Below are 16,616 nucleotides of genomic sequence, written 5' to 3'. Positions count from 1 at the left end.
CCCAAGTATCTGAGCAAAACATCAAGTCAGTTAGTGAATACAAGTGAGTGCTGTGACACAGTCTTCTGGCACTGAACTCTTTCAAAATGTAGCTCATAAAGCCTTCAGCATATGTCAGACCTCAACTCTTCACAATCAGAGAAGCAAACCTTGCCAGGAAGTATGGAAGAAATTGTACTGCAGAAAATTCATACTGAACAGAAGGCAGGAGGTATATCAAAACACCGCCTTTAATCTCACCTATGCAGTCTTTTATATGTATCATACAGAAGTTACCTGCACCTTCAGTTAACAAAATTCATGGCCTTTCATTAATAGGCATGCATTACTCTCTGTAGATCCTTCACACAGCTAGTCTCATCACTAAATTTTGTCACAGTCATTTATAATTTAACTCAAATGTATTTCTATTCCTTAATTGATTTAGTATTTATACAAGTGTGATTACCAGTGTACTGCTTACTAACACTGCTCTTGATTTCACTTTTTTTCCCCATGTGTCTTTCTAAGAATGGTCCAATACTCAGAGACTTTCAGATGTTCAGGATTTTATGTGGTTTTATATAATTCTTCAAAGTATACTTCTTTATTAAATTATTCACAGTAGCATTTAAAGTCTTAAATAGGCTTTATTTGCAATATGAGTTTAGGATAGAGACTAAACACTTGAATTAATGTGTTTTGTCAGCAAGGATAATTTGAGACTTTTTTTTAATTTAAAATGGCTGAAGATAGCATATTTCATTCTCACCACTTCCCACTGGGCTTTCAAAAACAAAATCATCCCCAAAAAGGATGAGAAAATGCATCCTATATATTCAATAAAGTTATTTAATAAGCAGCAATAATCTGCATTTGTGCTTCTAAGTAAAGTCCAACTTCTAAATAAACTCCAACTCAAGTTTATTTTTACATATATTTAGATTTATTTGCTATACATCACTGTGACCTTATAGTACTTAAATCCATTACAGGATTTTGTTGTTGTTGTTGTAATAACCAGTCTTAACTCCACAAAGACAATAATACTGCTGTGGAAGACCAAAGGGGAGAAAAGCCATTTCGATTTATTTACAGTTCCTTATTTTGTAAACATTTAGTCTACACACTGTACTAAGTTCTAATAAGGATAAAGAGCTATACATAGAGACAGGAAACAAAGCCCTGTATTTCTAGTCATATTGAGCATTAGCATATTATAGATGAAACATCTGCCCTTTCATTACCATAGCAGTAGACTGTCTTCAAATAAGATTTTAGAACTTTCCAGAGATGTAAATAGTTTGAAATAATATCCAACTACATCTACTTAAGCCAACCCATTTGGCTTTTATTCCATTTCTAGAATAATTTAAAGTGCTATAAGCAACCCGTCAATCAACACTTTTCTTTAATAACAAAACTACTTTAAACATTAATTTACAAGATAATATACAATGGTCATCTGGAATAGCTGAAATTTCAGCACAAAGTCAGTCACTGTCACACTTAACAGCAATTTTTTTTGTTTGTTTTTGTAGAACATAGAATAAAAGCTTTGAAACAAATAGTTTTGTTGAGCTGTTATTGCCACAATGGCTTCTCAATCTTCCTACAAAAGTGGACAAGAGCTACTGGAATTGTATTCTAGCCTGTCATTTTTTTTTGAGGTCACATGACAGTAAGTTTGCATATTCCACGAGTCTACTGAATTACAATATTGTCTACCTATAGTACATTATCTCATTTTAATCAGAGCTGGTGCTAACTGTAAATTTACAACATAGACCCACTCAAAAACATCACAACTACTTTGTCTTTGGACAGGAATAAGCTATATTGTCAGAGTTGATGTGCTACACGGCTACAACAGTATAACAGTATATATCTGACACTTTATGTTGAATAAAGATGCATCTGTTTCTGTACTTTTAATGCCCTACTATAGCTACAAATTGTTCACCAAGTTTTGCTTGCTTTAGTCTTTACATTTTGTGGAACTATCATATTCTTACATTCCTTTGCTATTTTATAAGTCCTTGCCACGTAGCTCAATATTGTCAGTATTTGTCCCAAACCTGCAGATCATTAACAGCATGTGCAGAACACTCCTCACCAGTCAGCATGCAGGGAGAAAACGCACCAACTGACTTTTTTCTAAACACAAACAATAAACAAGTGGCACTGTTGACTTTGGAAATCTCCTAACTCCACCATAGGTGCACTGGTAGGTGTTACGGAATGCTGGGCTTCTCATCTGTTTGTGGCACCATGTGAACTGACCCATTGTTGGTCCAGACCAAGCTCTGCAGTGCTGCTGCCAAATACCCACACGCAGTTTTCCTCCTATTCAGGTTCACAAAGGGCAACTTCATTCATAGACATAATTTGAATACAAAAATAATAACCTATATTCAATGAAGCAGCCCCCTAATAGGATTGCAGAAAGGTGTGTGTGGGAAACCTGGGAAGCAACTGCAATGAGGACAAGAAAATTTCATAGGCTCTGAGGCTCAACATAACTAATGTTAACTTTTAGTCCACATGGTCTATATTTTGTGAGAGTGTCTACAGCTTAGAAAAAATACGACAGTGTATTACAGATGTGAGAGCATGAAAAAGTCTGCTATTTCAAAAGAACAACTAGATGGCCACGCTGAAAACTTAAAAAAATTCAAAAGGTAAATTGGTGCATTATATTGCTCCTATGGATTTTTGAGCTGCACTGATTCATGTCAGGTTTGGGACAATACCCTGTAGAAAAGAATACTCATTCAAAAGCCCAAATTTCTATGTCTTGAATAATGAAGTCTTCTCGCTTAGAAAGTGTATGATTCCCAAATGTTTTACATGAATGACTTCTTCCGTGGTAGAGATCACCATCAAGCCAAAGAGCAAACTCCCCTCTGCAAGACAGACAGTGTATTAAAGCAAAAGACTGAGGGAGAAAACACTCAACTTATGTATTTTTTCATTGAGAATACAGAAACAAGGAGGAATTATAGAACTCTCTTTCAACATAAGACCCTCATAGCTGTTAAATTTGAAGCTGACAGGACTTATTTTTTTTTACTATTTATTATTAGTTTGAGAATATCCCTCTCTCAGATATTCTGAAATAAAAACAACTAACCAGAACTCCTCAGTTCTCACCCCCTTCCATTTCTATTAAGAAAAAGGCACAACAGTACTCTTATGTGTGAGGAGAATGCTGATAACAAGTAAGGAAAACATCCCAGAGCTTATACACTTGCACAGGTAGGGGAAAGGGATGAAACAACATAAAATTTTTGAAAACACTGGCACCTCTTGGGATGGTGCAGTTCAGTTGAAGCCTCTTCTAGTTACATATAATTTTCACATTTACATTCAGAATCATAATACTTTGTGTTCATTCTGAATGTAACAAGACACACATGCAAGGAGAGCGTGCAAGGCATCGTAACCTTGCAGGGCTGAAACCTGATGCCACACTATGCTGAAGACAAACCTCTTGTTTAAGTTTCCTGAACACAGGAAGCTGAACAGCTGATACACTAAATCCTGCTTGGCTGGCAACTCTTGAGTTTTGAGCTACCAAACTGAAGTCAGTTCCAAATTTTCTTTTCAAGGGTGTGCAGACATACATGCTTTTAACAGACTAATGACAGAAAATGTAACTTACCCTCCTCCACCAAAAGCAAGGGAGTCCATGTCTCCTTTAATGAAGAACATGTTGTCTCCTGTCCATTTGAAAACCTAATTGAAAATAAATTAAAAAACCCAACAGACTAATAAGTTAAGATATCTGAACTTCCTATTTAGGTAGAAGGGAAACCAAACATCAGTAAAGACTGACTATGGATGGCTAGAAGCTGATTTAATTAAGTTACCAAGTTTACACAGAAAATCAGGGAAAAGATACATTAAGACAAAAATTCTCTTATGTTTTACACTATTTCAAAATAAGTATTGAGCACTGAGACTTCTAGACAATGAAAAATACCAAGAAAACACGCTTAGGTTGGATGACATGCCCTTTTAAAATAATGTAGTTTATGAATTTTCAGACTGACACCTGGCAGAATTCAGAATAGTGGAAAAATCTTCAGTATAATAAAAGAGTTGGGTTAAATTTGGGATTTTTTTGCTACACAAACACTACTGATTTACTGTGTGTTTACAGAATCTGTGAAAAAAATAGTATGATGACATTTGGAGTCAACTCCTAAAAGTAAATAATCTGAAAAATTCTAAATTTATTCAGTATCTTAAGATAATGCATATGGGAGAACAACAAAATAAAACCAACACACCAAAAGCATACAAAGTTATTACTACTTACCTCAAAATCTGGAGAAAAAGTGAACATAAAGGTCTCTCCAGTGCCATAAAAGCCGTCACTCACTTTAAATGGTTCAGATGCTAGTGCACCAAAAACCTGTAAGCAAAAATATGCAAAACACTTAAGACTACACAGCATCTGAGATTCTACAATGAGAGTAATTGATGAAAAAACTGGTTTGTAAACACTACCAGATTTAGAATTCACTACAGGATAAGCCTTACATGGTGTCACGGTTCCAAGTGCATTGATTGAGGTATGGTATGGTGCTCTGTTGTACAGTAAAAAGAAGGTAGGAAGACTCTTTCTCAAAAAGTGGACATAGTAAATAAATAAATAAATCAAAGGCATAAAAACTAAACTCAAAATTCTCAGAAACAAGGTACATATTTCTAAAATTCCAGATTCACTATGTAATATCGCTACACTGACAAGGTACTTTACTCAAGTGTAAAATTGTTTCTTTACTTCAGCAAAGAGAATTGCCATTGAGCATACCTGCAGCCAGTATTTGCGCTCTAAAATATGATTATCTGGAGGAATTTTTAAACACACTTGAAAAGGTGATGAAATAAAGTATCACAGCTATTAAACTGCAAATTCAGTGTAAAAGCTTGAAGTTCAATGAACTGAGACGCAGGCTTCTGTACCTCTGTTTCAATGCAAGCTCACAGGACAAATAGCCCAATCTTTTTATTGCACAGATTTTTTTTTTCATTCAACCTATCAGATCAAACACTGGCAAGACATTTCTATGTTATCCCACAGTCTGACCACACAACATCCAACACAGGATTTGTAGTAAATCATCCTCAGAATGTCAAAAGATCACACAGTCAAACAGCAGCAACAACAGCTGGAAAAAAAAAAAGAGAAGTCCATCTGTCCATCTCCATTGTGGCATGAAAGGTGAGATGTGAGGAAGTGCTTATTAGAACGAGGAGGGGAGGGGAAGATGGAAATGAAATTAGGAATTAATTAGATCTGGAAACTGTTATTTGACATTCGTGGAAAATCAGCTGACATAAACATGATCTTACTAATTTAGTCCAGCGCTACAACGACATGCAAAGTGTTCTCTTCCCCCACACTTTGTGAAGAATTCAAAATTTACATTATAAACAAGACAGTTGAAACTGCTGTTTGATTTCAGGTTTAAAACAAGATAAGCAATAGTTGTCCTATTAGAAAGAATACTAAAGCTAAAATTATTTTTCTAAAAATAGGGTTGGCTCAGTTGAAATATGTTTTAAGTGAGAAGACTTCACAGAGCAATTCAGACCAGAGGATGACATTTTAGATTGATAGTCGACCAACTGAAGTTGGTACTTCAGGTATTCCTGAAAAGTGTCTAGGAGTAAAGGCTGGGACAGGGATTCTTCTATGCACACTTTAATTTTGGCTAAAGACTTCTAATGATTTACTTCATTTTTAAATCAGGTCCTCCATCAGAACTTTTAAGAATTACTGGTTCACTGTCTTTCAAATTCAACTGACCAAATATCAAAGCCTTCGATACCAGGTTTTTTATTTGCAACAATCCTCAAGTTTCTATTGAGTTATACAGCAACGTAACACTCTTTTAGGGTTTTTATTTAGCTATTTCAGTGTCACAAGAAAAATCACCTCTAGCTGGGACTTCACACATATTTTCTGCAATAATAGAATTTTAACTTCAAGACTACTTATTTTTTACCTGATCTTTACTACCTGTTCCACTAACTGTAACTGTTAAGGCTAAAAATTAAAGATGAAAGAGTCAAAACGAACACATACTTGCTGTTGTCCATTGCTGGTGCTCTGCTGAAAAGAGTACTTGATTCTGTTTTTTCTCCTTCTTTGTTACCTTTGCACATGCAATCTCTAAAAAGCAGAGTAAGACTTTTTTCTTTTTATGATTTCAAGTGTCTGCAGCAGTAGATTAGACTTCAGAAACCTCGATATTAACTAATCTCTGTCAAACATTTTACAACCTTCAACTGTGCTTACTATACATGGGTAACTGAACTTCAATAGACCATCTTTTAGGGTAAAAATTGATATTAAATTCAAATTAAGAAAGCCTGATTTATGTTTAAGGACTCAAGTTATTCTTTAAAGAGCAGCTCTAGAAGCTACATTCAGGTAGCCAAGATATTTAGGTCAGATCAATACCCTCAGGGCTGACATTATCTCTGTAAGTAAATATAAGTAAAAAATTAAGTAAATGTAAGATTCCATTAACAATTGACATTCAGAGTTGTACCAATCCTAAACTATCTTAGTTCAGCCTCTGCACAGGTACAAACTTTTCACACACCACTTACTTTAATGTTTGTCTCAGATCATCTCAGGGCTGTTTCTTGTCTATCAGTAAAACGCAAAGCTAGTACCTCCTAACCTTATGGAAAACCTTACATGGTTTACTTCAGAGACTTTGAAGTTTGCTTCACATAAGAATACAGAAGTATTTTCTTTCTGATTATAGAATGACTTTGGCTATACAGAACCTCAGGTCTCTCAACAGTACCCTACCCAAAGGACAACTAATCCTGAAACTATATTGTGTTGACTCAGTCTTGTCCAATTAAGCTTTGAGTACCTCCAGGAATCAAGATTCCACAACCTCTCTATTTATATGTTCTATACGGTTCCATCAACAAATCTGGGTCTTGAAAGATCACATTGTTGCTATAAGCAACATGAAAAGAATAAGGCTTTACAGAAAAAGAGCAAATTGCTTCCCAACAGTTATTTTAGTACTTTGAGAAGTGATGTCTACCGAGTATCTGCATGAGATCAGATTGTTGTGGCCAGTTGTTAGGGTGGATATCTAAAATTTCCATGTTCTAGGCTCCATGTTTCACACTTTTGCAGTGTATGTAATTCAATCTGAAGAATGACTTCTTATAAAATTACACAGACCTTGGGGTGGCTAACTTCATTAATTCCACTCCTAGACCACCACTTGTTTAGTGACTCACGTTCAGGAATTAGGTGCTGATCTCTTTTTAAATGGTTGTGATGGTAGATACCAGACCTTAGAGTAGGAAGACAGGCAGTCCATAACAATTGCAATGTAGACACCTATAGATTTCTTGGGCACCTTTATTAGAGATCTCCTAGAATTTACTATAGCAGAAAATGTAGGTGGCTTCAGATTCCAACTTTCAACTAGACAACATTCAGCTTTTACACAAAGCTTTAGTTTTTAAGAACCAAGGGTTTTGGTTGTGGCTTTTTGTTTGTTTGTTTAATATATTTACAGACTTTTAAGTAATAATGCTCATTGATTTTTAAAAAGAAATCAAGACTGGTGAAAATTTTGGGGAAGAAATAGGATGAGGCTTAGCAGCCTTTAACGAACCATATTATGAAAAGTTACAAGGTACATTTGCTCCTTATTCAACTTATTGTCAACATCAGATAAGGCTGTTTTCATACACATGGACAACAAAGAACAGGGTCTCAGACAAAGTAGCCCAGGAAATAGATTAATTCTAGTGGGAAGGAAAAGTATCTGAAGCAACAATAAGACAAAACCAGTATCTTCCATTAACAGAAGCTACAAAGTGAGCAAAACAACAAATGTCAAAAAGGACTGAGGAGGTATGCTCAGCAAATAGCAAAAAACTATCTGGTCATAACATAATTCTGTCATTCTTCAAAATGGCTGAATCATATTTGGGATCTTCTGTGAATTAGATAGCTTAGAAAACAGGCAGTGATCTTGCAACAAAATATGAAAACACCTGGTCTCTCTTAAAAAACATTCTAGAAGGGTATAAATAGTATTTATCTTAGCATATTGTTAGTGAACTATTTCTAGATACACTCTCCTATAAAAAAAGTACTCAGATCCTTTTTCAGTCACAGAAAGCAGAGGCCTATCTGCCAGTAGCTAAAAGATAAAGATAAATTAACCTTTCAAAAAATCAATAGCTTCTTTAAAAAATGGATGACCCTGACTAATAAGGACATAGTAGGCTACCATTGTCTTTCTTTTCATTATTGTAGATCCTTGCATGAAGAGAAAGGCTCTGCATTGAATTTCTGTAGGTTTTGAACAGAAAATAGGGTACAATTAATTTTCTGCTTTTAAATGCAAAGACATGCCTCATTAACAGCTTGAGACACAGAACAACTGAAAACACCACTCCCACTACACTGGGGAAGGGCTGAGCATGTAAAACTTGTCTGAGCCTTTCCTTTTCTAGCATATGTTCCATGCTGAATACACATTAATTTCTTCCCCCAGAGGGTAGTGGACACTGAAACAGGCTCCCCAGGAAGGTGTCACAGCCCCAAGCCTGACACTGTTCAAGAAGCAATTGGACAAAGCCCTCAGACACATGGTGTGCATTTCGGAGTTGTCCTATGCAGGGACAGGAGTTGGAGTCAATGATCCTTGTGGGTCCTTTCCAACTCAGGACATTCTATGATTCTGTGATTCTCTCACTCTCGTGGGGAACTCAGGTAAGATCTGGCATACACCGTGAAAGGTAAGTTCAGTGGCCACTTGACTCAAAAGTCCAAGGAACAAGTTCCTGGGCATGAACCTGTACGTTGAGATTTGTCATGGTTTGTTCCACAAAGAAAATTATGACGTGTTTATGAATACCCTGTTGTGATTGCACAACCATAAAACTTTTTGAACATGTAAGTTAAAATATTCATGCATGCAAGGTAACCTGAATCCTTTCAGCAACAGAACAATGCTACATGCAGGTGGCAAGACAAGGCTATCAGAAAAGGGATATTTTCTTTCTGGGCAAGATAATCAGATACTAGGAAGCAGATATCTTACAAATTAATGTTGAGACGCTAATAAGGTAATTGGGGAAGGAAAGTTACTGAAGTATATTTAAGAGGCTGATGGGTCTGTTGAGACATCTCAAGTCTATTGAATAGATTTTGTGTTGAAGATTAAAAAGTAAATGAGGAAAAATTTCCCTCTTAAAGAACTTAAGGGAAAGAGTGCTCTACTAGCACAGATTTAGAAGGGAATTTATTTTTAAGGGATCCCTGATGCAGGAAATAGGAGGGGAAAAACAATTGTGACTTGAATTATAAAACATACCCTTCATTTACAGTTTTCAGAACACCTGAATAACATGATGTGATATGAGCCCATGCTTCCTGAAAATAAAAAGTGGTTACCAAAGGGGGATAGATAAGTGAAGTAAATGCCACAGATTTTGCAGTGGCTCTGTCAGTTCTTCATTACCTTAGTAATTTGCTTTCATAAAAGAACAGAGAATTTTGAGAAAGAAAGAATCAAAGTGTCATGCTGCCTGTAACGTCCACCTGTTAGAATACTCAAGAAACGATGTTTGCTAATGAAATGGTGAGATGTGATTCACTTTCTGGAATTCATAGCCCAGTCAAAGGAGAATACAGCACAAGCACAGAGACTCAAGGAACAAAAATTATGCAGCAGAGATCCCCCAGCCCCTGAATGGGAGAGAGAGGTCAGCTGCAGCCACAGAATGTACCAAGAAGCACTGGCCACAGCTGGCAGTGACATTCCAACTCAAGATTATCTGTCAACAGCAAGTTTTAGTATCTATATTTCCCAGGTTGTAAGTACATTAAAAAAGCATATTAAAATAAAATTCAGTAATTGGGTATTATGAGACTCAGGCATCGTGACAGTGAACTTGTGTCATTCAAGTATTCCCCAGAAATGCAGTATGTCAGAGGATTGCTTGACTGTGAAACACATCTTTAAAAGCCTCTCCATAATTACCAAGGAGAAAAACAGCTTGATACACAAAATTTTACCTCCCACGATGGACTGAAGTATCAGCTATTCCTTTATGCTCCTCAAACATTTTTCTTGATGGGTCCCTTACCTCCATGCAAATATTTTCCTACCTGTCCATCACTGTCCTTGATAACCAACAGCACAGGTGTATCTAATCCCAGCATAGTTCGATATAAAGTCTTCAAGCTCATGCCATGCTTTGCAGTACTGTAGACAAGAGTCCATGGATATCCAATGGTCCGTGGTGGAAGAGACTTTGTGAGCTGTTAACAAGATAATGACAACCATCTTATTTAATATTTTTTTTTTTTTTTTACTATTTTTAAGAATACATTACATATAAAGGAAAGCAGATTATGTTCTTCTGAACTACTATATATGGGCTTAAAAGCTAGTTTAAAACTTCAGATGAGGCCTAAAGTTTCACATGTATATTTTTCTATCTCTGGTCTCTCAAGCAAGTTTCTTTTCCTACCTCTACCAGTGACCCACAGGAGAACGATTTATCAACTGAATATGAACAAGCAGTGTGCCCAAGCAGCCAAGAAGGCCAACAGCATCCTGGCCTGTGTCAGAAACAGTGTAGCCAGCAGGACTAGGAAAGTGATAAGTCCAAATGACTCAGCACTGGTGAGGCCCCACCTCGAATCCTGTGTTCAGTTTTCAGCCACTCGCTACAAGACAGACATTGGGGTGCTGGAGAGAGTTCAGAGGAGGGTGATGAGGCTGGTGAAGGGCCTGGAGCACAAGTCTGATGAGAAGCGGTTGAAGAAACTGGGGCTGTTGAGCCTGGAAAAAAGGAGGCTGAGGGGAGACCTTATCACTGTCTACAACTGCCTGAAAGCAGGTTGCTGCATGGAAGGGGTTGGTCTGTTCTCTCAAGTAAGAAGTGACAGGATGAGAGGAAGCAGCCTTAAGTTGCACCAGGGGAGGTTTAGATTGGATATTAGGAAAAAAATCTTCACATAAAGGGTTGTCAGGCATTGGAACAGGCTGCCCAGGGAAGTGGTGGAGTCACCATCCCTGGAGGTGTTTAAAAGAAGTGTAAATGTAGCACTTAGGGACATGGTTTAGTGATGGACTTGGCAGTATTAGTTTTACATTTGGACTTCAGGATCTTGAAGAATCTTTTTCAACTTAAATGATCCTATTTTATTTAATATCACACAAGGTCTTCCTATTGGTGTGTTTTACACTACGGTCATAGCATATGTGATACATTAATATACAATACTAAAAACTGACATATAAGTCGATACCTTTTCGATTTGTTCTGGCTGTAGTAATTCACTGGGATCACTAAGATTTGGCCGGAATGCTTCAGGCTCCAGGTCTGTTTTGATATTTGTTGCCTGTTTTGAATTGATATCCTCTCTCGTCGTTATCTACAAAGAGATCAACAAAAAATAAGTATTCACAATTCTATTAGCAGGGAAATGAACTTTGCAGGTTAAAAGTCATGCGGTTATCAATTTAGTTATGCAACTCTTTCAAAAGCTAAGAAATCCGTTATATTTGACCTGACCACAATTTCCACTGCTTCCAATAACAAGCCGGTACTCAGCTATATACTAACAGTAAATTACACAGACACCTACTCAGAAGAAAACCGTTTTTTTTTGCTAAAACAACAAATGAGTCCTGATACACAGCTGAACAACTTCAAATGCTTTTCAGAGGTCAGCTTACAAAGTTCTTGCATTTTAATACTAACATAGCATTCACATTAAGTGTAATTAAAAAACCCAGACAGAAGAGGAATTGAAACTTCAACAAGGACATTTCTGAGTAGTTTCCGAATCAATACACTTTTAGAGCACTTGTGAAATTTTCCAGATATGTAGTAGACAAGTGGAAAGACTGCTGTCAAGTATTTTGAGTAAACCATCTGAATGGAGCCTTAGGAATAATGCTGTTCCATAAGCTGGAGTACTTGTGGGAATCAAAGAAGAAAGAATTGAGCGGGTGGGGAGGGGAAAGCAGCAGTGATACTTCTGCTGCACAGTGAGCTTTCAGGCCTGGCAGAGATGGGCCATGCACAAAGATCCTGTAGTAGTTTAAAACACCTGCCCTGTTGAGTTGCTGTAGATCATCATTCAGTGGAGGCAGCAGAAGGCCACAAAACTCCTCATCAGATACCACAGTTCACGACAGCTTCATAGCCCAGTCCACATTCACTGGCACTTTCAAGCTAAAGTGCCATGTGTTGAGAACTAGACTAGTTCAGACCCAAACAGGTTTCTTTCAATAAGTCTGTCTGCAGGGATATTTAAAACTTTCTGTGGGGACAGTGAAATCTGACAGAGAAGCAGGCCACAGTGAAGGCAGTCAGTAACTTAAGCCACTGCAGCAAAACCAATGAACAAGTTGAGAGATTTGCTAAAGAAAATAAAACCTCTTAACAAGAATCAGTGCATCTGAATAATTTACCAGTCTGAACAAAGTATCACTGAAAGTCAGACTGTCCAAATTATTTAACACCTAAATCCTGAGAACTTAAAGAAAATACCTGCCAAAACTATTTACCAGCTCCAGAATAATAACCAGTGTTTGCCACATACCTCATACTGTAAACATACAGGACACAACTATGGTGTTTCACCATACCATCATGATAAACTTTGCCAAGCTTTTGTAAACAGATCTTTCTTAGTTAACAAAGAAAAGCTAAATAAAAGAAAATTCTGAAATATAGATAGAGATGTTTAAACAACAAATGCAGCCACCTGAGCCAAAGAAAACGATATCCCTTTCCTCTACATCAAGATCTATGAAAATGTTACTATCACTCCTGTTACTTAAAAATAAGCTTATGAAGTTGAAGTATCAAAGTATATTTATATAGTCACTTAATTAAAATATTAATTCTTAGCTCAAGAAAAGGGGTACCTTTAGAGATTATCAAGCAAGCAAAAAGCTCAAGCTTTCCACTCTTCAACAGAAAGTAACAAGCATTTCCAATGTAAACCATGCACAAGTTCCATATCACAACAAAAAAAGTATATGCATTTACCAGTACAGCTTCATGTAGAAAAAGATGATATACATGATGCATTATACAGTACTACCTATAAAGCATGTTATTTTGTAGTCCAGCTTGCTTCCACCTTAAATGTCTTTCATCCCTTATATACTACTACAACTCCATAGAAGTTAAGCATTGTTCAAGTATACAGCAGGAAGCTTAATACCTTTGTTATTCTTTAGTTCTGATTCAAGCGTACCATGCAAAACATGAATAATTTGGATTAAAGTGGTGTGGGGGATTGTGGTGTGTATTTTTTTCTTTTTTTCTCCTCTTGGTTGGATTTTTTGCCTTTACTTATTATTACAGTATAGCAACTTTCTTTAGGAAGAAGACTGCTTTGTAGATGTGGACAAAGACATGCTTCTGTTCAAAAACTCTGTGACAGAACACAGTGTAGTTTCAGAACTTGCAAATTCATTTCCCGCTAAATTTTGACAGAGCAGACTGACCTGTAGTCAGATTCCAGGGGCTTCTGAAGTTAGTAAACACCATGTTGTTAGTAACTACACCATGAACTCTCAAATGCCTCAAGGGAGTTTATAGGCTCCAGCGCATGGCATCTGGTATTTCAAGTCAGCCTAAACTTCGAGTTTGGCCAGTCCAAGTAAAAGGTATTTGGATTTAGCTCCTGCACTTCCAGGATATTAATACAAGTATTCTCCACTTTCCAGAAACAGAGCTGTTTTGTTCTCAAGTGGGAATAATTTTTTTTTCCAAAATTTCTGATTTTCCAAGTGCAGCTTTTGAGTTCATGCTCATTATTGATTTATGTAGCCATACTACTTAGAAAACATTGTAAAGCAATTACTGATTATTAAATAAACAGAAATAAAAGAGGTAAGAAAATGTTTTCTTCTGTGTAATTACATAATAAGTGAAAAAAGCCAAGATCAACATAACAGAAAAAAAAAATAAAAGAACTAAAATTTTACAGTTTCATGAGCCAAGTACTACAGGAAAACAAAACAATGCTTCGAAGGAGTTCTGAGCTATACTTTCCATCGGTGAGTTATATATGATAGTTCACAGAAACTCATTATTTCATAGTTGTCAAAGAACTAAGAAACACCTAAAGAGAATGCAAATATCAGTTTAAGTCCATATAAGTAAACCTTCAAAAATCCAAACAAAGTACTGTTTTCAAAGTACTGGTTTGGAACATTACCATGTGTACGACTTTTGCCATGTTGAACTGCCTCAGTTACCTGCTTGTGTAATGAGAAAAATACTTACCTATTCCACAGAAGCTGTGAAGCATCATACTTGCCAAGTACTGTGAGATTCTTGATGAAAGAGTCCTATATAAAATTAAACACCCATACAACGAGGTTTTGGATCCTTCACCTGTTTTGCATTCTTTTTAGGAAAGCTTCTATCTAGCACAACACACCAGTCTAACGTGGAAGTTAAAACACATCACTCCGAGTCAAGCAGTACTGACAACAAATTTTCCAATTCTGACAGAAAATTCCTGTTTGAAAACGGTGGAAGTAATGATGCCACCACAGCACTGCACAGTTAAATACATCCAAAACACAGGAATTTTCTGCTGGATTCTTGTAGTGCTGTAGACAAGGCAAACCCACTGATTGCGGGACTTGCCCTGATCAAAGACACTACAAAGAAAGATGTTTACTATCTGGAGATGGGGTTTAAACTACTGAAGAGGGCACCTGGAGACGTCTGCAGAGTGTGCGCAGTTCTTCACTATTTAGAGCATCGATCCTGCGGTGATACTCAGCCACTGACACTACCTGAATATGGAGACAGGAAGACAATAATTCCACTGACAGTTGAAGAAAAGTAAAAAGGTAAGAAAGAAAAAAAGTGGAGGAGAGTAATGAAGAGAAAATGTGCAGTGACAAACAAACAAGAAATGCTAAAAAGATGTTTGTTTCTGCGAGGACAATGCGCATATAGGTGGTTTCAGACACAAGCAGACACATCAAAATTACAAATTAAACACTAATGGCACTAGCAGTCAGACATATCTCACTGCTCTAGGATGAATATATTAATAGAACTGATATATGAGCGTATGAAGTTACCAGTACCAGGACACTAAATTAGAAGTCAATCCGAGTCGCATGCCTTAATCCAAACTCTTCAGCCCAAAGTCCTCTCAAACACTCTTTACACACAGTTTAATGAATCTTGTGAAACTGGTTTGCTTTCCTGGATAAAGACTAGAAGCAAACCTCAGGCTTCTCAGTAGGTTCTGACTCTTCTATTTGTCAGTGAAGATAAACACAAAGCAACAGGACTAAAGTTTAATAATTCGCCAATACCACCCCAGAACATCTTTATAATCTGGACTCCCCACTCACCTCCAAAGCTTCAGAAGCTGTCAACACATACACGCTAAATGGCACCTCCAGTATGGCAGGAGGTGTACAGCCAGAAAGCCTTTAGTCAAAAAGCTCTAGAACATGCTGCTCTGGTGCGACAAGCTGGCTACAGGACTACAAGTCACTTCTATGTAACTACAGCAAATAATGTGATTTTGAGAACTCAAAATCATCATTTTTATGAAAGCATCTTTAAACAGCTGGTGGAAAGATTAAATGGATGTCCCATGTAATAAGAGTGTATTAAAAACTTCTAGGGCCTACCACAGTGCAAAGAAGATAACCACAAGTCCAGCAGCTCCCCAGCTACCTGCCCCTACTACAAGGAGTTTGGCCAGATACTCGCCACTGTCCTGAGTACAGAGCCCAGTCACCGCATGACTGGCTCTCCAGCAGCGATGGTTCACTCTACCCCATGCAACTGCAAAGCAAGGAAAAAGGAATATTTGTGACAGCCAGTTTTATTACTCTTTAATCAGTAATTACTACCCCCTCAATTTATTTCCACCATTTTCTACTGTTCCCTTAAAAAAAAAAAAAAAAAAAAAAAAAAAAAAAATCAAGAAAGTTGTTGGAAATTGTATTATTTGTGCATTCTCAGTGTCCAGTAGTTATATGCAAAGCTTTAACAGTATTCCATCCAAGCACATGATGGTGTAGTTTTAGCCTTTTATTTGCAAAACCAGCTCATTGCAAGTTACATTGCTCACCTCAGCACCTTATGAATAATCCTGAAAAGCAATAATCCATAGACCCTTTGGCCTTGTTGCTTCTTTAAACTCAGCTCCTATCACATGAGAGACAGTACTTAGCTTAAAGTATGCCATAAACATGTAGTTGCTTAAGAAGACTCTTGAAAAAACAAAAGAAAAACCTCATCATCCCTGACACCAATAATAGTTGCTATTTTACACACTGGAATGTTGACAATTTTATAAGCAATACTATCTTGCCTTCAACCTGTCAAACACACACTCTATCAACATCCTGCACTTTGAATCTGCTTATAGACACTTTTACTCAGGGACCAAGATCTGACACACCTTTTCATATGCCATGGAGCTGCCAACATCCTCAGAAGAGTGTGCACAGGTTATTTTGATAAATTTCTTACCCGAAAGAAATGTCCAAGTATGTATGCAATAAAAGCTCTTTGGCAGCCTGAACCTGTTGCACACCACCACATTGCAT

The 16,616-nt window shown here is 37.0% G+C and overlaps 1 protein-coding gene across 16 annotated transcripts in view; it reads right to left on the bottom strand.

The window, feature by feature from the left end:
• Positions 1-902: 902 nt before the first annotated feature.
• OXR1 (oxidation resistance 1) overlaps positions 903-16,616 on the bottom strand; it is a 286,476-nt gene continuing 270,762 nt past the window's right edge. For 10 of the 16 annotated variants that reach the window (XM_065054243.1, XM_065054240.1, XM_065054247.1 and 7 more), the window contains 6 exons: positions 14,751-14,831; positions 11,309-11,434; positions 10,160-10,312; positions 4,304-4,399; positions 3,644-3,717; positions 903-2,885 (listed from right to left, as the gene is read on the bottom strand). In XM_065054243.1, the coding sequence (XP_064910315.1) occupies positions 2,750-2,885; positions 3,644-3,717; positions 4,304-4,399; positions 10,160-10,312; positions 11,309-11,434; positions 14,751-14,831 (666 nt within the window). In that variant the 3' untranslated portion in view covers positions 903-2,749. The remainder of the gene's footprint in view (positions 2,886-3,643; positions 3,718-4,303; positions 4,400-10,159; positions 10,313-11,308; positions 11,435-14,750; positions 14,832-16,616) is intronic. The other 6 variants (XM_065054251.1, XM_065054249.1, XM_065054244.1 and 3 more) reach the window with 1 other exon arrangement.

This window comes from Columba livia, chromosome 2 (genome assembly GCF_036013475.1).
Source record: "Columba livia isolate bColLiv1 breed racing homer chromosome 2, bColLiv1.pat.W.v2, whole genome shotgun sequence".
Lineage (NCBI taxonomy): Eukaryota > Metazoa > Chordata > Aves > Columbiformes > Columbidae > Columba > Columba livia.
Note: the sequence above shows the minus strand (reverse complement) of the source record. Positions and strands in the feature narration are given on the sequence as shown.